At 45.0% G+C, this 19,608-nt stretch overlaps 1 protein-coding gene across 1 annotated transcript in view; it reads right to left on the bottom strand.

Annotated features, from left to right (window-relative positions):
* TAFA4 (TAFA chemokine like family member 4) overlaps positions 1 to 19,608 on the bottom strand; it is a 164,885-nt gene that overhangs the window by 19,072 nt on the left and 126,205 nt on the right. The window contains exon 4 of the mRNA XM_060271023.2: positions 234 to 389. Within this exon, the coding sequence (XP_060127006.1) occupies positions 234 to 389 (156 nt within the window). The remainder of the gene's footprint in view (positions 1 to 233; positions 390 to 19,608) is intronic.

Raw genomic sequence — 19,608 nt, 5'->3', positions numbered from 1 at the left:
TAAAACCCACCAAGAAATCTTCCTGGCACCAAACGGGTGAGTACATAAAGGAGATTAATTACACCATGATTTAGGCACATACTCATTATCATTAACAAAGAGAGATGTGTCCAAATTTAACAAAGGGGAGGATTATTCTTTCCTTCCAGACAGCAGGAAATCAAAACCATCAAGGAGATTTGGGGGGAGGGGGGTTCTAAGCCGATGTGACAAATGGGGTTGAAGCTGCTTACCTTCGACGCAGGAGGGCTGCGCTCTTGTTGTGCCAGCCACCTGACCTGGGAAGCAGGAGCACTTGACCGTCTGCGACCGCTCTTCAATCCTGTTCTTGTTGCAGCACCGATGCACTGCCACCACTTCGCACGTCCCTTGCTTAACTTGGTGGTGGCCTGTTGATGACAAAGGGACGTTCTGCTGAGCCAACTGCGGTTGGTTACCAAAGGCACCCTGTTTGTTTGTTTATTTGGAGAAGTTATATGCTGCTTTTCACCTCTGCGACAAATTATCAAAGAAGTTTACATGGAAAATGCAGTGCAACACACTGAGTGGGGTCCTGTGAAGTCACAGTGGAAACAGAACAACTTCGGCTCATTCAACTCCCTCCCTGCCTTGAGCCACACACCTCCTATCTGCTCTGCAGCTTCCCTCAACCCTCCGGAGATTTTGCGAGGTAGGGGGAATGATGCAGGGAAAGGAAAAATGTCACTGCATGAGCAGACATCATTCTGCTCATGCAGTGACTGTTGGATTTAACCCACCGTAATCAATAAAATCCAGTTATTTAAACCAAACTGGGGTGGGGTGGGAATACATAGTGAAAATCAGAACAGCAAGAATGGGAGGAAAAGGTGTTGATAAACAACTTTGTTTTTCACTTCCAGAGGAAGCCATCCAACATTTGGGACTCCCTGGATCTCTGTTGGAGTAGGCACAGAGTAGGCAAAAAAAACCTCCCCCCTCTTAAAAAAAATCAGTTTAGTGACAAATACTAGGCAATCTTATCACAGCCACGCCCACACTGACACTCTCAGATCTCATTTTCACAACCAATAAAACAATTCATAGGAGCAATGTGATTGGGATTCATGGCACAACCCCCGTCACTAACCTTACAGCATTGAACAGCCATACATCTCTTCAGAAGTAAGTCCCACTGAGTTCAGAGTTAGGAATGTATTATAAAACATCATATTAAACGGATATCTGGCTTGGTTAAGCCAAAAGTATTGCTTGCTTTTGTTTTGTTGCCGGGGCATCAAACAGAAGCACTTCCTATCTTATGTGCAAGAAAGTTCTACCTTAGTGAGGCCTCCTTCCAAACGTGTTGCTAGTTAATCTGGCTAGCATCCTGGAGTTGTTCGGGTAAGTGCACCACTGGATAACTGTGGCAATGTCCTTTGTTGGGTTTTTATTCTTGCCTTTCATTTACACAGAACAAAATGTCAAGGCTGTCTGCTCGCCAAAGGAAACTGTAATGAGAGCTAAGTACTTAAGGCTGCATCCCTATACCCACTGAGCTGAAAGTGAACTCCAAAGGACTTATTTCTGAATGAAGATAGGAGTGCGTAATAAGCACTGAAAGCCTGCTAACATTTACCTGGGAACAAGCTTCAATGAAATCAATGGAACTTACTTCTACATAGGCATGTAAAGGAATCCACTGGGGCCTATCTACATTTCTGCTTGTCCCATGACTAGAAAGCATGAGCCCAGTGTATTGCCAATGGCTCTTAGTGGCCTGTGTTGTTTCTTAATGGCCCTAACTTGGTCAGGTTGTTTTTTGCATAAGCTAGCTCAGGAACTCCTCTGCAGTTGGTATTTCTCTCTTCACATCCCAAATAATCAAACTCCTATCATTTATTAATTTCTAGGGTTATTAGTTTCTAGGGGGGAGTTCCCCCCACAATCTATAACATCTTATCTTATCTTATCTTATCTTATTAGTGCATGTTATAACACTAATATTAATCGCATGGCGGGGGGGGGGGGACAACTTGTCCAAAATAATGCAGGGTCATGCCATTCTGGGATTTAAACAGAGATCCAAGGCCAAGCCACTGGGACCCTCTGCCTCTATAAATCGTGTCGTTCCTTAAAGAGGGCACGTGTTGCGGTGCGACCTGGCAACCAAACCCTGTGATGTGGGCGGGTATGAATGGATAGCCACAACACCCTATTGGTAGGTCCCTTGATGCTGGGTTTAATCAGGCCAATGGGACGCTAGCCAAACCGATCAAGGGACCCATATATGCCCATGCACGTGACCCAGAGCTTCCTCTTTTGGTCAGTGCATCAGAACACCAGCAACGTGTCCGCTGCGAGCTGAAAGAGAGAGCGATCTATCTTCTATTATTACGGTGATCTGTTTCCATTATTCCCTTTATTTTCCCTGTTTTCTCCTTTAGTCAATTATCCCCTCCCCGTTAATCCCCACCTTGCCTTTTCCCCATCCCCCCCCAAGGGGCTTTGCCCCACAGGGCTTCGGCCCCTTGAGCCAGAGCTCGCTGCCGCCTCACTAGCCTTCGGAAAATCCCAGCCACAAGTGTGAGGCAGCAACTGGCCTTGGGTGGGACGGTGATCCATCACCCGGGTATTACCTATTGCAATGCGTCCCTTTACAGGCTTGGTGGGGTTCATCTGTCTGTGACTGGGAATGATTTATGGCTGGCCTCCGTGTCAGCAGAGTTAATGGATTGGTTACAGGTGTGAGTGGTTGGCGGAGAGCAGCGGGTGCTCTCGTGGCGGATAGACTCTGGTTCAGGTGATTGGGATGGGGGAACGCTCTCGCCATCCCTATGTGAAGGGTATTCTGTTAAAGGAATCCAGGGACTCAATGGTTTGGTCAACCCTGCGAAGGGTTGTGCCCGTGCCTGAGTCCAGGGGAACATATGGGTGGTGGACATAGCACGACCCTGGCTTTCCGCCATTCCAGGTGTTCACCCTAGGCTGACCTATGCTGCTGCCCTGGGTCAGCGCTACCTGCAAGGGTGCAGGGAGCTAGTCGAACCAGAGCCTATGCAACCACTCACCTGATGTAATCAATAAAGTTGTGGCCTAAATTCTGCCAAAAACCAAACCAAAATTTAGTCTTGTCTGAATTTATTTAATGGGGGATGTTTAAACTTTAATAAGGTGTGATCTGTTAACTGGCATGCAGACCAAGGTTGGTGGGCTGAAAGCTTCCGTTTTCACGCTGAATAATGTATTTTTTTTTTATAAAAAAAAACCGTAAGGTTTTATTCCACCCTCCCCTGCCCACATTGTACTTTTAAACAAAATATGCTACAGCTGCGAGATGCATAATGCATTTTACAGGAAGTTGGGAAAATGTTGATCACAGCATAAAAGTGTCTCTCACAGCCACTGTATTATGTTTATTGGCAGGCTGTGTGTTTTCATGGAAGCGCCTGATACCTAAGTAATAGCAATAAAAGGGCTCCATTGGGAAACAGAGGCACTGTAAGTTGAGAAATGAATAAGAAGAGATCACGGCTGCATCCTTCTCCGTTCCGAAAGATCAATCCCTAAAATCTTCCAGCGAACACTATCAAGCGTTAATAAACGGAAGATTAAAATTGTGCAAACAACAACAACATGACTATAAAGAATGGATGTTGTTATGGAGACTGGAGACTATTCCGTTAGGCAGATGGCTTTCTCATAGTCAAGGATGACTGGCTGATGTTTCCTCAATAGGAGCTAATGGAAGGAGATGTTTTCTTGATTCCTGAGAAGTCAGAGTTCTTCTTTCAAGTTTTTAGATTGTAATTCCCAGTTAAAAGGGAAAGGGAAAGGGGCCCCTGACCATCAGGTCCAGTCGTGTCCGACTCTGGGGTTGCGGCGCTCATCTTGCTCTATAGGCCGAGGGAGCCGGCCTTTGTCCACAGACAGCTTCCGGGTCATGTGGCCAGCATGACAAAGCTGCTTCTGGCGAACCAGAGCAGCACATGGAAATGCCGTTTACCTTCCCGCCAGAGCGGTCCCTATTTATCTACTTGCACTTTGATGTGCTTTTGAACTGCTAGGTGGGCAGGAGCTGGGACCGAGCAACAGGAGCTCACCCCGTTGCAGGGATTCGAACCGCCGACCTTCTGATCAGCAAGCCCTAGACTCTGTGGTTTAACCCACAGGGACTCTTATATTGCAGAGGACAATCCTCTGTTTGCAGGTGTTCTTTATTTGAAGGGTTGACCAAGGCAAATCTGATGTAAAGGTACATAACCATAAGACGGGGGAGGGGGAGCTTGGAAGTTCCCCCATCAACACATTGTAAGCGGACTTAACGGGAACACAGGCCATCTGCTCACGTTCCTCCCCAGTATGGAGTGATGCAATGGGTTTCTATTTAAATTACAGCAATTGCTTTTAAATTTTAATCAAGACATATACAAGCATATACAAATTTTATGAAAACCTGTGTCATCTTTTGTCCTCTTTTGGTGAAGCATTCCAATTTGTGGGAGAGGGGAATTGATGCGGAAGTTTGGAAAAGTGGCACCCTCCGGTTTTGTCAATAGGACAGAGAAAGTCTGAAGGAGGTTGCATGTTGGCTTCCAAGAGAGAATCAGAGGCAGGGAGTTTTATAGCAGTGAGCTGGCTTTAGGTGCAGCACCTACAAGGTTGCTGCCAGCTTTTAGGATTCTGCTTGCTTCCAGTAGACAAAGATCTGTTTATATTAAGTAGGTGGCGCTGTGGTCTAAACCACTGAGCCTTGTGCTTGCCGATCAAAGGGTCAGCGGTTTGAATCCTCGTGATAGGGTGAGCTCCCATTGCTCTGTCCCAGCCCCTGCCAACCTAGCAGTTCAAAAGCACCCCCAAAAGTGCAAGTAGATAAATAGGTACCGCTCTGGCAGGAAAGTAAACGGCATTTCCGTGCACTGCTCTGGTGATGATGTTCTGTTGCGCCAGACGCAGCTTAGTCATGCTGGCCACATGAGCCGGAAAAACTGTCTGCGGACAAACGCCGGCTCTCTCGGCCTGAAAGCGAGATGAGCGCTGCAACCCCAGAGTTGTTTGCGACTGGACTTAACTGTCAGGGGTCCCTTTACCTTTAGATGTTGCTACAGGTTAACAATATCATCTTATGTCCTTTAGAGGAGAAATTGAGAATTGCAGAATTTTAAATACCCATCATCATCCTTCGCTTCACTCAATTTTGTTTATAACACTTCCATTTTCTTCTAGTCGTGAGGGTGGGGGATTGGGGGGGGCTCACAAGTGGAGTAGCCTAGGGCCTCTCTTCATCTACACCCAGCCCTGGCTACAACCCAATGAAGTTTGCAGTGCTCCAAAGGAAACTAAACTTATTAGAGTGCCCCTGGGGTGCCACCACTGAGGAAAGTGAGGAACACATAACAATATTAGCCATCCCTCCCATTTACGCACATTCTATTCACTCGTGTGGTATGCGGTGCTGGGGGGGGGGGGGGAATAAATAGAATCAAGCCAGGAAGAGAGCTGGAGAGTCCTCATGGCTCATGTGGAGACTCTCCCCTGAGCCCCAAGAGGACACCAGTGAGGGTGGAGGAAGTCCCAAGGAGACCAGAGGTGCAGTGGGGTTTGTTTGGGCCGCTCAGCCCCCCTGCTAAACTGCTGACATGTGAGATAATGTAGGAGCAGCTGCTTTCCCGCACTGCCTCCAGCCATCTCCAGACCTTAAATTCTATATATTTTGGTCTGGACTGGAGAGACAGCTGGAGAGCAGCGAAAAATAGGTATTTAGAAGCTTTACACAATTCCGCTTATGCACACAGGGGCCTGGGACGTAACCCCCACATAAGTGGGGGGGTTGCCTGTACTTTTTTTAAAAAATGAGAGCCTCTGGTCCTGTCCTAATGACCCTCAAAATCCATGGGGACCTCCGGACACTCAAAAGGGGTATGAAAATATAATTACAATGAAACATTAGTGCTGCCTACCGTAGATTAGAAGATCTTACACTGTATCATGTATCAGTTTTGGAAGATCCTATTTAAGTGGAACTGATTTCATTGTTAGAGATTATCCATACACCTATATTTGTGCTTGTTGTGATGTTATGATAGTGGCCTGCTTGCTAAGCAGTGTAACAGACAAGGCAGGAACTAGCATGGCACCACCGTGGCAACTTGAACAAACTGGGCTGTATATCTTCTTTCACTGACTTCTCTAAAATTGTATTGCACTTCTCATATGAACCACAGCTTCTAGCATACGAACTGGGTCTTAGCGTGCTTGCGAAATGATACGGGCTGGGGGTGTCAGTCTGGATGAAATCCTGGATCCAGACCTCGTGATCCTGTATCTGAGGATAGAATATAAAAGGAGAAGCTTGTCAGACCAGTTCCTTCCTCCAGGTAATGGCTTGGCAGGCCAGTTAAGTGCTCATCAGCACATCAAAGAATGAACTAAGTGCTGGTGCTCTCCAGGAAAGATGGGAGGCACTACCCCCCCCCCACTGTCCTCACTTGGCTGGAGGCTGTGGGATCCTAGGTAGAAGAACAATAAATAGCCAGAGTTGTTGCTAGGTGTGATCCTTAAAGCAGGCTGAAGGTGCAGAGAGAGATGTGTTTGCTCTGCGCTGGAATTGGGAGCACTCATGGATACCTGAAGGGGAAGCAAGATCTATGGGGGTGTTAATGATGTACGCATTATGCTCAGGTGGTATATTGTTGTTGGCATCGATCTGTCTCAAGAGACGATGGAATGCACCTCTGGAGTTGAAGTCAAACTGGTGTGTTAGCAGCACCGAGGTAACCTCTCTGGCACACAATCCTGGGCAGTGTGTGTGGAGGTCCTGGACTGCCCAGTCAACAAGACCCCCATCTTAGCCTTACTGATGTAGTCCTAAGGAAAGCAGAGCAATATGTTTCACACCAGCTTGGCTGCAGGAGTTGTTTGAAGGAGGCAACTCCTTAGCTATTTCTTCTCCTGAAGGTATCCCATAACACAGCAGAGGTTAGGATCAAAGTCTTCCTTCTCCTAGATGGGCTACCCTCCCAGGTTGACAAGCCCCATCTGCCCCTCACCTCCCTCTACATCATGTGCAGAAACTGCCTTCTTGACCACTGAACCTACTATTGGTCTCATCTGCTCAATCTGCCAGAGCCTGTCTTTGTATGCAGGGGATGTCCCTAAATCACCAAGGGTTTGAGACCCATTGGCTACCCTCACCTGATTTAGCCAGCCGGTTATAGCAGTTTCCTGGGGTTTGCTCACTGTTGTATGCTGACAGCTTCTGGGAGCCACAAGTGAGAGCTGAGTGTAGGGTGGGGACCAAAGGTGGACAAACTACCCCAGAAGGAGCATGGTGTTTCTCCCGCCAGAGGTACTACCCCTCCCCCAACACCCCATTTCCCCTAAAGATACCCGTGATCTTCTTTCCCAGGGAACTGGATCCTGGAAAAGCACTTGTAACCCCCAGGATCTCTCACTGCTCAGAGTCTGGGAAGCTTATTGGTAAGTTTGGTTGGACTATCATTTATTTTTATTTTTTCTGCAGTGGGATCAAATATCCCCTTGATCGCTCCTATTCTCCTCTCAGAAAGGCATTTAAAGCAAAATTTGAGTGAAGCCATTGTTCTTGGTTTGCTTGCAGTGGTCACTGAAAAGCTTAGGCCTGGATATGAGATATGTGACATTCAACTGATTCACCACTCGGGCAATAGCTCTCCCCCACCCCCCTGCCAGCACCAACCTTACCTGCACATGCATTTTGGTATCAACACGGATATATACTATGATCACTGAGCACCGGGTAAATTTAAGGCAGGTATTGTATGAAACTGAAACAACTCACATTGAAAGCTAAAGTGCAGATAAATTACAGCAATGGGAGCATTGTGCTTCACCACAGAGCTGAATGCTGGAAGATGACAGCTGCGGTCTCACATAAGTCAGAGGCACTTCAAAACAACTGTCTGCAGAGAGTAATGTGGGGAGGGGGAGAGAGCCGGTTGGAGAAACTAACAAATGGAGAAGTGCAGGAGAAGTGCCAAAAGGGAGAAAACAAGATATCATTGGCTGGGTCTTATATGTGGTATGGCATGTGGTGTGTCCTATCAGGGCATTCAGTTGACAAGAGTACAAGGAAACAGGTGAGGGGAAGGCAAGAGAAATTCATCTCACTCTACCAATCTGAGCAATATCTGCACTATGCACTTTAACTTATATGCACTTTAACTTATATTCAGAATTCATCATGCGAAAGGCTGGACTAGATGAATACCAAGCCGGAATTAAGATTGCCGGAAGAAATATCAACAACCTCAGATATGCAGATGACACAACCCTGATGGCAGAAAGTGAGGAGGAATTAAAGAACCTTTTAATGAGGGTGAAAGAGGAGAGCGCAAAATATGGTCTGAAGCTCAACATCAAAAAAGCCAAGATCATGGCTACTGGTCCCATCAACTCCTGGCAAACAGAAGGGGAAGAAATGGAGGCAGTGAGAGATTTTACTTTCCTGGGCTCCTTGATCACTGCAGATGGTGACAGCAGTCACGAAATTAAAAGACGCCTCCTTCTTGGGAGAAAAGCTATGACAAACCTAGACAACATCTTAAAAAGCAGACATCACCTTGCCGACAAAGGTCCATATAGTTAAAGCTATGGTTTTCCCAGTAGTGATGTATGGAAGTGAGAGCTGGACCATAAAGAAGGCTGATCGCTGAAGAATTGATGCTTTTGAATTATGGTGCTGGAGGAGACTCTTGAGAGTCCCATGGACTGCAAGAAGATCAAACCTATCCATTCTGAAGGAAATCAGCCATGAGTCCTCACTGGAAGGACAAATCCTGAAGCTGAGGCTCCAATACTTTGGGCACCTCGTGAGAAGAGAAGACTCCCTGGAAAAGACCCTGATGTTGGGAAAGATTGAGGGCACAAGGAGAAGGGGACGACAGAGGAAGGGATGGTTGGACAGTGTTCTCGGAGCTACTAACTTGAGTTTGACCAAACTGCGAGGGGCAGTGGAAGACAGGAGTGCCTGGCATGCTCTGGTCCATGGGGTCACGAAGATTCGGACATGACTAAACGACTAAACAACAACAACAATGCACTTAAAGTAGTATCATACCACTTAAATGGTCGTAATTTCCCCCAGAGAATCCTGGGAGATGTAGTTTGTTAAGTCTGCTGAGAGTTGTTAGGAGACACACACCCCCATTCCCTTCACAGAACAGCCATTCTCAAAGTGATTCAGCAGTCAATCCCTCTTCCCAAAGAACTTGTAGCTCTGTGTGGAGGAACAGAAGTCAACTAACAACTCGTAGCACCCTTAACAGTTCCCAGGGTTCTTTGGGAGAAGCCAGGACTGTTTAAAATGGGATTATACAACTCTACATGTAGAGGGCAGATGAAGCCCCAGTCCAGTAGGAATGATGGAGGTGCATGATTGACAGTGGCAATATGTGTGGTGTTGCAGGTAGCAGCAGTGCTGGGCATTGTGGGGGTGGTACGTATGCCGATGGGCCCATCTAAGACCCTGGGCTTGTCAGGAGGTGCCCGTCCATGCCAACTCAACACAAACCCTGTGAATTTTTTTTTTTTCATTTGCGGTAAAGACACAGCCAGATCGCCTGATCAAAGAAGTTTTGCTGGAGAAGAATCAACGTGGCTTCTGCAAAGCTCTGCCCCATTTCACTAACTTCTTAGAGTTCATTGAGAGTGTTAACAAGCATATGGATACAAGATGATCTAGCAGACATTATACCCTTCAGCTTTCAAAAGGCTTTTTGACAAAGTCGCTCATTAAAGGCAGCTCAACTTTATAAATGGTTAAAGAACAAGGAGCAGAGAGTAGGAATACAGTTGTCACAGTGGAGGTGTGCTAAGTTGTGGGAACTGCTGCTTTTCAACGTGCTCAGGAATAACCTAGATTCAGGGGTGAACAGTGAGACGGCCAAGTTTGATGCTACCAAATTATTCAAGGTGTTAAAAACAAAACGGAGTTCAAAACACTCCAAAAGGATCTCTCCAAACTGGGGAAATGGTCAATCCAAAGGGAAATACGCTTCAGTGTCAGTAAGAGTAAAGTAGGGACCACAAACAAACAAACCCAACTTTAGCTACATACTAGCAGGCTCTGAACTGGTGATGATAGACCAAAACCTTTGGGTAGTAATGGATAACTCAATGGAAACATCAATCCAGTGTGTGGAGCTCTTGAGGCTGTGGAGAACAGCTTGACAACAATGTTGATTCGGCCTGTGGCAGATGCAGAAAAGGCAAACCCCATGCCAGGAGTCATTAGGAAAAGGAGGGGAAATAAAACTGTTGGTATTGTACTGCCTTATCACAAATCCATGGTTTAATTACACTTGGAACACTGCAAACAGTTCTGGTTGCTTCATCTCAAAAAGAATATTTTTGAGCTGGAAATGGTGCAGGACAAGGCAAGCGAAACGATTAAAGGGACAGAGAAATTCCCCTGTGGGGAAATATTTCATTTCAGGCTCTCTTTTTATTTATTTAAAACATTTCTATCTCTCCTTTAAAAACTCAAGGTAACAACAACAAACTTACTATAAGGAACAAAATACAAAAAGGGGGAAGGCAGCCATTAGAACAAGTAGACATTGTCCAGGGATAAAAAAAAAACTGTTCAGTAAAGCAAGTTAAAACACAAATCAATGGAGATCTTAAAACTATTTGTATTCCAAAAGCCCTGCTAAACAGAAAGGTTTTACGAAGGTTTATTAATGAGGAGATGAAATGAGCATTGCTCAACTGGGAGCTCTAGAGTGACTCATTGTCATGGCGGGCTAGTAAAAGCTAGCACTTGGCTACCAAGCTGTCATAATTTGCAGTCTCCCCTGTTTGGATGATTTTTCATGTTCGCTCTTTGATACTTTGATGTAGTGAGCAAGCCCAGAGTCAGCACAATCGCTCTTCATGCCTTTGTCTCACCCATGCTCAGATTTCAAAATGGCCCTGTTCTGGATCTGGAAAACTGCTTACAACCTTTGAATGCCAAAAGCCATCCATTCAGCAAACGGTCTAGCTGCCAATGTCAGCTACCTGTTTTGCAGCCTGCAGTCAAGTGCTCCAAGGCAGAGCGTTTCAAAAAGAATGAACCGAAACGAAAGCTGGTGGGTTTCCTCTCCCGCCCATTTGACACCCAATCGTTTCCCAAGCAACAAAAGCTTCCAGCTCTTTCTTTGAATGGCACAGCTTTTCTGCAGGAGAGACCAGCTCATGAATAGCCTCAAAGCGTCTTGTAATCAGTGTGCCACAACTCGGCAAGCTAGTGCAGCTGAGAAGTAGGAATGGAGAAGATCATAGAGAGTGAATTCTGTGAGATATCAGGGAAGGACAGAAAGTGGGAGGCGATCGCTATACATTCGCATGTTGAAGAACAAGGTCCTTAAAATTGGGTGGAATGCAGTCTGCTGTTGGTTAACCTCTTAAATGGTATTGTCACAGGGTGTGCGTTGCGACTACTCTAGAGTAACGACTCTCCAGACCTTTGCCTTTTCATGCTTTTATTAAGTGCAGGCTATTTACAGTGCTAGAGCTATACAGGACACATCCTCTCAGTCTAACCCAGAACCCTGGAATGGCGCGCTCCGCGTCTTCTTCCAACATAAGAGTCTGGGCACCCCAAATCTCCTCCCGCGTTTCCTCCTGCGTAATTCCGGAACTGGAGGGGAAAGGGGTCTCCTTTCCATGTTTTCCTTCTCCCCCTCTTCCCCCTCTCTCTCTTCCTCTCCCACGTGCAGCAGGGGCTCTCCTATGCTGCCAGAGCCCCGTCTCCGACTTCCTCCTTCCTCACTGGACTCTTCCCCCTCCCCGCTGGTGCCGCTGCTGGTGGAGGAGCTGCTCCTCAGGATGGGGGGGCTCTCTGTACTCTTTCCCCCTCACAGGTATGACACAGTGGCACTCAAAAAGTTTATAGTGCCAGTACTAATGCATTCCAGTAAACTGAAAACAGGGCTTAGTGAGCTGGGAGAGGCTGGGAAGTCCAGAATCTTTGTGGAAGAATATCAAGAAGGAGTTTTAAGAAAAAAGAACAGTTTGACAGGGACGAGGTTCCTAGCAGGACAAAGGTGTGGAGATTTTATTTATATTTACCATGTGCTTGTATTATAGGTGGAAAACAAATACCGACCCACTTTGCTACCCTTCATGCTGAAAAGTGACAAGCTGAGGAAACCACCTGCGTCTTACAAGCAATTTCTTGGTGTGGAATCATAAGGGTGCAATAAACTAGAAGTGTATTTGAAATCAAGGTGTGCGACCTCAAGTTCTGGTAATGAGAGACCCAAGAAGTTAACTAAATCAAACCACGACCTTTCATATGTACCAGCAAAGGAAAATGCTGACAACACAGGAGCAGATTGTATAGCACACTAAATTCTTTGGTGGGTGTCAGAGGCCACATCTGTATGGAGATTAAAGTCCCCTGGAAATAAGTAGCGTGGGTGACCTTAGATCAGATACGAGCCAAAAGCTTCACCAAGAAAAGGAGCACAGCACTGGATTGGAGTGGTCGATTAATCAAAGCGGCTTTGACAGTAGTGGGTGCTCCAAGCAGGCAAGGTGGAGACTTGTTGTATACAAATAGAAATTGGGTGGGAAGTGACCCATAAGAAATGAAAAATAAAACTAAGGACATCTCTGCCAGCTTAGGTCAGCTAGAACTTAATACACAAGTAGGTATCTCTTTTGTCAGGGTGCCGGGAGCTGGCCCAGTTCCAAAATATGCCCTGTACGTGTGACATCCATTCCTACAATGTTTTGTGATCTTATTTCAAGGTTCCAGTGCCCTTATTTTAAGGGTTCAGTTTGATTCATCTTGGACATTATTGTATACAGGTGACAATGCAATTCTGAATAGAGATCAGCGTCATGATTTGTTTAGTCGTTTAGTCGTGTCCGACTCTTCGTGACCGCATGGACCAGTGCACGCCAGGCACTCCTGTCTTCCACTGCCTCCCGCAGTTTGGTCAGGCTCATGTTGGTAGCTTCGAGAACACTGTCCAGCCATCTCAACCTCTGTCGTCCCCTTCTCCTTGTGCCCTCCATCTTTCCCAACATCAGGGTCTTTTCCAGGGAGTCTTCTCTTCTCATGAGGTGGCCAAAGTATTGGAGCCTCAGCTTCACGATCTGTCCTTCCAGTGAGCACTCAGGGCTGTTTTCCTTCAGAATGGATAGGTTTGATCTTGTTGCAGTCCATGGGACTCTCAAGAGTCTCCTCCAGCACCATAAGTCAAAAGCATCAATTCTTCGGCGATCAGCCTTCTTTATGGTCCAGCTCTCAGTTCCATACATCACTACTGGGAAAACCATAGCTTTAACTATAAGGACCTTTGTCGGCAAGGTGATGTCTCTGCTTTTTAAGATGCTGTCTAGGTATTTTTTACTAATTTCATGGGTCCTAATGGTTACTCTAAAAGAACAGGTATGAAGGGTGCAGGGCTCTTTGCTACGTAGTTTCAACATGAAGCCCTTATGCATTTCTTATGATTCTGAATCTGTTAATGTGTTTAATTTGGTTTTATACTTCCCCCTATCCCTAAAGCTCTGGGATGGATACAACATTCCAGAAGGCAATAATATAAACTGAAACCTCTATGGTTTGTATCCTCTTCCCACTAAGTGACCATAACAAATCTGTTCACATACCTCTCTCTAAGGCCACCAAATTTCTTTCCATTAGAAGCAAAAACCAAATTTATGTGCAATACTAGGGCTTCTGGATGTCCCGAACCCAAAAATATATTGGGTCTCTCTTTACAATATCAGGGAGCTAGTTCCACCACCGGAGAGGGAGATGAAATGTCTGATACCTCTTCTCCTGTTGCTTCAGAGATCTCACTTGCCTTGTCTTGGCAAATGCCCAAGCTCTGATCTTGGTAGGAATCAAGGAAGTGGTTGGTTCAGGGGTATACCAGAGAAAGACCAGTTAATGGTTTGGCTCAGAAAGAATGGTTTAGATCAGCCACACATGTGCCCAAACTGGACAGAGATTTTCCCTGATTTTTTTTTAACCTGCAAAGGAGGTGGAGAAGCTTGAAAGCACCGCCCACCCTCACTTCCACTTGGCCAATGGAAGTTCTGGATAAAATGGTTCACTTGCTTCTAGTAGAACTGCATCTGAAATCTTTTTTGTATTACACCTGAGAAAAGAGTCCTAGCCACTTTGTGATCTTGTTTCTTTCTATCTTGAGCCATACATCCATTATTAAATCCCCTTCATTTTGTTCCCACTGCCTCTTAGTTCATCCCACTCAGCTCTACCCTTGAGCCCATTAAAAGACATAAATTTGGAACCAGGTATCTAGGAGACTGCCTTGCCCATGATATGGGGCACTGCCCCTGAAGTGCATGTTGCTTGTGTTAAAAACTGGGCTTTTAGTGTCTCAGTTGCAGCTCTTTGGAATCTGCTACCAGCCTAAATTTGGCAGGCACCTAGCATGGTGGTGTTTAGGTGCCCACTAAATACATTTTTGTTTAGGAAGGCTTTCTGTGAGGTATAACCCAGTCATTTATGGAAGATCAATTTTCTATTTGATGAAATGTTTTCTCATTTTTTAGAATTCGTATGGATGGCTTTATTGGGTTAGAGTTTGTTGAATAGATTTTATTGTTCTTAGAGTTTGTGTTTCTGTGTTTTATTCTATTTTCACCCTGTAAATCTCTTCCTACAGCTTTATGCCATAAATCAGTCTATAAATTTGTTTATTGATGGTGGTGGTGGTGGTGGTGGTGATGGTGATGATGATGATGATGATACATTAAATGGCCACTCTGCTACTTAACCCTGCAAATCATCCATTTAAAAAGTCTTGTGACAAAAGGATCAAGAGATGAACAAGTAAGAATTGAGTATTATCTATAAACAAACCAGTGGAACACTGGCTCATCTGAGTACATGCATTACCTTTTGTATAAGGGGAGTTGACAAATGCTTTTGAGGGAGGGCACAAGGACATGACTGAGCCACAGAAGTCCCAGTATTAATTAAAAAGATAATTCAGTGCATACTTTGTAACACTAGAAGTTTGATTTGATCTCTTCTCAAAATGGGATTCTTTCGAGAATAATTGAATTCATAATGGAATTCGTAATGGAACACGCCGCCTCTGAGATGTGCTTCTTGTGCAGACACTGCAGGCAAAAAAAAATGTGTGCTAAAGTCGCACCAAATCAAGATGAATGGAAGCAAAGATCAGCGCAAGGGAGCCCATAGTTATTCTTGATTTCTCAAGAGGAACAACATGAGCAACTGCTCTCTCTCTCCTCCTTCATCAAGAACGATGTGATAATCTGCAAATGCATTTTATAGAACTGCAAAGGCAGCAGAGGTGGCTTCGTCGAGAGCAATCTACTTTGTCTGGAAACAAGAAATGACATTTTAATATGAGAGGCATGCATTAAAATCTAAGATGACTGGACTGCCGGAAGATGTTTCAAGCAATCAGGCTGGCTTAATGTCCTGGGTGGAGGCTATCAAGTGCTTCTCAGCTAGTCATTAATCCTCTGGAAAGGCCTTCGGCCTTGGAAATGCTGTTTAATTACTTTCAGAGTTTTGCTCATTTTTACAGCAGGCCTTACATCGCTTTTAACAATTGTCTTGGGCTTGTTCAGATGAAACGGATGAGAACAATATCCCAACTGTTCAAGTTAAAAAATCCACTTGTTTACCATAAAATAATGACCCATAAAGTCTAAACAGCCCAAAAAACTTTTTAAAAAGAAATCTGAAAGAAAACTTTCAAAGGTTTAATATTGCCACCTTGCTTGCATGGCTATTCAAAGACTGAATGCTTATATATTCTTTTTCATGCAGGCCCATGTGTGAAGATGCAAGTGGAGAGGAAACGAACCTTTCTCCTTTATTGCCGTTCTTGAATTATGGCTTTAAAAACATAACTGGCATTTTACATTCCACTGGATCCCATTCTGCAGCCATGAATCAAGAGCTACATAAAATCATCACCAGAGACAGATAATGCTGCAAGAATCATAAAAGCAGCCCACAGTTTCTCACAGGCTTATATTAGAATCCATGTTGTAATGTGGCTCTGAAGTTTAATTTAAAAAGCGGCCAAAGTTACAGGGTTCCTGTATTTGCTCCTGGACAAGGACCTGATCACATGACATCCAAAGGTCACGATCACCTGTTCCTCTTTGGGGTTAAAAGCAGGGGTTGTTAACCCGTGGCCTGCATGACCAATGGTCCGGGACAGAATCATAGAATTGTAGAGTTGGAAGGGACCTCAGGGGTTTAATTTTTATGGGGGGTGCGTCAGAAGGTGATCTCGCCTAGGGCGCAAAAAAACCCTAGCACCGGCCCTGGTTCCATGATCACTGCAGATGGTGACAGCAGTCACGAAATTAAAAGACGCCTGCTTCTTGGCAGAAAAGCAATGACAAACCTAGACAGCATCTTAAAAAGCAGAGACATCACCTTGCCATATAGCTTGCCATAAAGGTCCATATAGCTAAAGCTATGGTTTTCCCAGTAGTGATGTATGGAAGTGAGAGCTGGACCATAAAGAAGGCTGATCGCCGAAGAATTGATGCTTTTGAATTATGGTGCTGGAGGAGACTCTTGAGAGTCCCATGGACTGCAAGAAGATCAAACCTATCCATTCTGAAGGAAATCAGCCCTGAGTGCTCACTGGAAGGACAGATCCTGAAGCTGAGGCTCCAATACTTTGGCCACCTCATGAGAAGAGAAGACTCCCTGGAAAAGACCCTGATGTTGGGAAAGATTGAGGGCACAAGGAGAAGGGGACAACAGAGGACGAGATGGTTGGACAGCGTTCTCGAAGCTACGAACATGAGTCTGACCAAACTGTGGCAGACAATGGAAGACAGGAGTGCCTGGCGTGCTCTGGTCTATGGGGTCATGAAGAGTCGGACACGAGTAAACAACTAAACAACAACAACTGTGAAAAGCTCAATAGTATTGCAATGTTAAATCAAATGCAAAAATTCTACAAATTTTTGAGGATCATTTTTATTGGGGGGAGGGGCGTGTGAGAAATTGAATCTATAGTTTATAAACCACCCTTCTAGAATGGCTGGTATGAATGAAGGTTGATCTGGAAGCTGCAGCCTGAGAGAAACCCAGCAGTTTGACTGTTAACTGGAGCAGCAATGTGAACGGGTGACATATTCAAAGAACAGTACTAGCTGCCAACTTGCTACTCAACCAGGTTTAAGGTTCTGTCACTGATAAGTCCTAAAACAATTTCCTACCTGGTTACTTTAAGGAGCCCCTATTCCCATACAGACCTCAGGATGATGATGATGATAATTAAATATTTTTACCCCACCCATCTGGCTGGGTTTTCCCAGCCACTCTGGGCGGCATCTAGAAAGAAATTAAAAGTGCATTAAAACATCAATCATTAAAAACTTCCCTAAAAAGTGCTGCCTTCAGCTGTCTTCTAAACATAAGATAATTGTTTATTTCTTTGACATCTGATGGGAGGGCGTTCCACAGGGCGGGTGCCACTACCAAGAAGACCTTCTGCCTGGTTCCCTGTAACTTTGCTTCTCGCAGCAAAGGAACCTCCAAAAGGCTCTCGGTGCTGGACCTCAGTGTCCGGGCAGAACGAAGGAGGTGGAGACATTCCTTCAGGTATACTGGGCCCTCCTGGCTGTGTCACAGCCTACAAGAGTCCACTTGACTTTCCATCTGTGGGGCAGGTCTTTGTGCTGTGGCAGCTGGCACATGGAATCATCTCCGCCTTGAAATAAGGCAGGTGCTAACTCTGCTGAGTTTCTGGCACCTCCTACAAACCTAGACAGCATCTTTAAAAGCAGAGACATCACCTTGCCGACAAAGGTCCGTATAGTTAAAGCTATGGTTTTCCCAGTAGTGATGTATGGAAGTGAGAGCTGGACCATAAAGAAGGCTGATCGCCGAAGAATTGATGCTTTTGAATTATGGTGCTGGAGGAGACTCTTGAGAGTCCCATGGACTGCAAGAAGATCAAACCTATCCATTCTGAAGGAAATCAGCCATGAGTCCTCACTGGAAGGACAAATCCTGAAGCTGAGGCTCCAATACTTTGGCCACCTCATGAGAAGAGAAGAATCCTTGGAAAAGACCCTGATGTTGGGAAAGATTGAGGGCACTAGGAGAAGGGGACGTCAGAGGACAAGATGGTTGGACAGTGTTCTCGAAGCTACGAACATGAGTTTGACCAAACTGCGGGAGGCAGTGCAGGACAGGAGTGCATGGCGTGCTATGGTCCATGGGGTCACGAAGAGTCGGACACGACTAAACGACTAAACAACAACAACAAAAATGCATTTATTCAACTAGGCTTTCAATAATAAGCTACTGAGAATTATCCAGCTACTGCAGCTGTTGCAGTATTTACTGTAATTATTGGATTTTGATATTTATTGTTGTTGTTATATATTCATTCCACTTATTGCCAAACAGGATTCTAGATGGTTAACAAAGTATAAAAAACCGTTATGTAAACATTAAAATATGAACACCCATAATTAAAAGAGACAATAAAACAACCCAGCTGAAACAACATGGCAATTAAAACAGGAGGCTCAATTCAAGGGAGTGCCTGTGTAAACAAAAGCCAGCAGAATGCCAGTACAGATAGGACCTCTCACATTTCAGCAGAGAGCATGTTCCATACCATGGATATTTATGCGCTGCAAACCATCTTGGTTTTGTTCGTTTTTAAATAAAGAGTGGTATAAAAATGATTTTAAAAAATAAGGACAAGTTTTAGAATTACAATATTTTTTATAATGGTGATACCTTGGAAGAAACCAAATTATTTTTCTCAGGTTGACAAGGGCACAGACCTATTTCCTCCTTCTTTGAAAACCCATTCAATCTAACACATGCATATTAGACAGAAATCCTTACAAAGAACTTCAAGTAATTTGGGTGAGAAGAGAAGCGCCTGAGGCGAATTACAGAATTCACTGCCACAAGATGTGGTGATGGCCTCTGGCTTAGATGGCTCTAAAAAGAGACCTATTCGTGGAGGAAAAGGCTATCAATTACTGCAAGTCATAAGGCCTGTACACCACTTCCAAGACCAAGAGCACCATGCCTCTGAAAAACAGTCACAGATGAACAACAGCAAGAGAAGGTAGAAGTCTGTCAATGGCTCCTAGTTGGTGGCCTAGTTCTGACATAGCAGGAAACCATGGTTTCTTGCTCTGTGCTTGCATGAGCACTGGGTTTGCAAACTTCTCCCTCCTGTTGCTACCTCTTTGTTTTTGGCCACAGGAAGTACATCCATGTTTAAACAGCTCCCCAACTACAGCTCCCCACACATGATCCTGGTGTGTTCTCAATCACTAGCATTAAAACCACAGTTCAGATGCAACATGCAAATGCTCTTTGTTTAAAATCAGAATCAAAAGATCCTGATATCCTTCTTTGATGCACACAAATAAAAGAACAGGTGAACGGCAGTAGACTGATGGCTAAACGTTAAGATGAGTTTGTCAGGTTTGAGGAACTTTTGGTTTCCCTTGAAATCAACAGGTTCTCTCACTGGGTGGATTCCCCACCCCCACTCCCCCAAAACCTGTTGTGACCAACAGGAAGAATAGAGATGAATGAGAAGCATCATTAAATAGGTAGGGCACAAGAACGAGACCAAAAGGGCAACTAGGGTTAGATTA

Source organism: Zootoca vivipara, chromosome 2 (genome assembly GCF_965207765.1).
Source record: "Zootoca vivipara chromosome 2, rZooViv2.hap1.1, whole genome shotgun sequence".
Taxonomy (NCBI): Eukaryota; Metazoa; Chordata; class Lepidosauria; order Squamata; family Lacertidae; genus Zootoca; species Zootoca vivipara.
The sequence above is the reverse complement of the archived record's forward strand: the minus strand, read 5'-3'. Positions and strand labels throughout refer to the sequence as shown.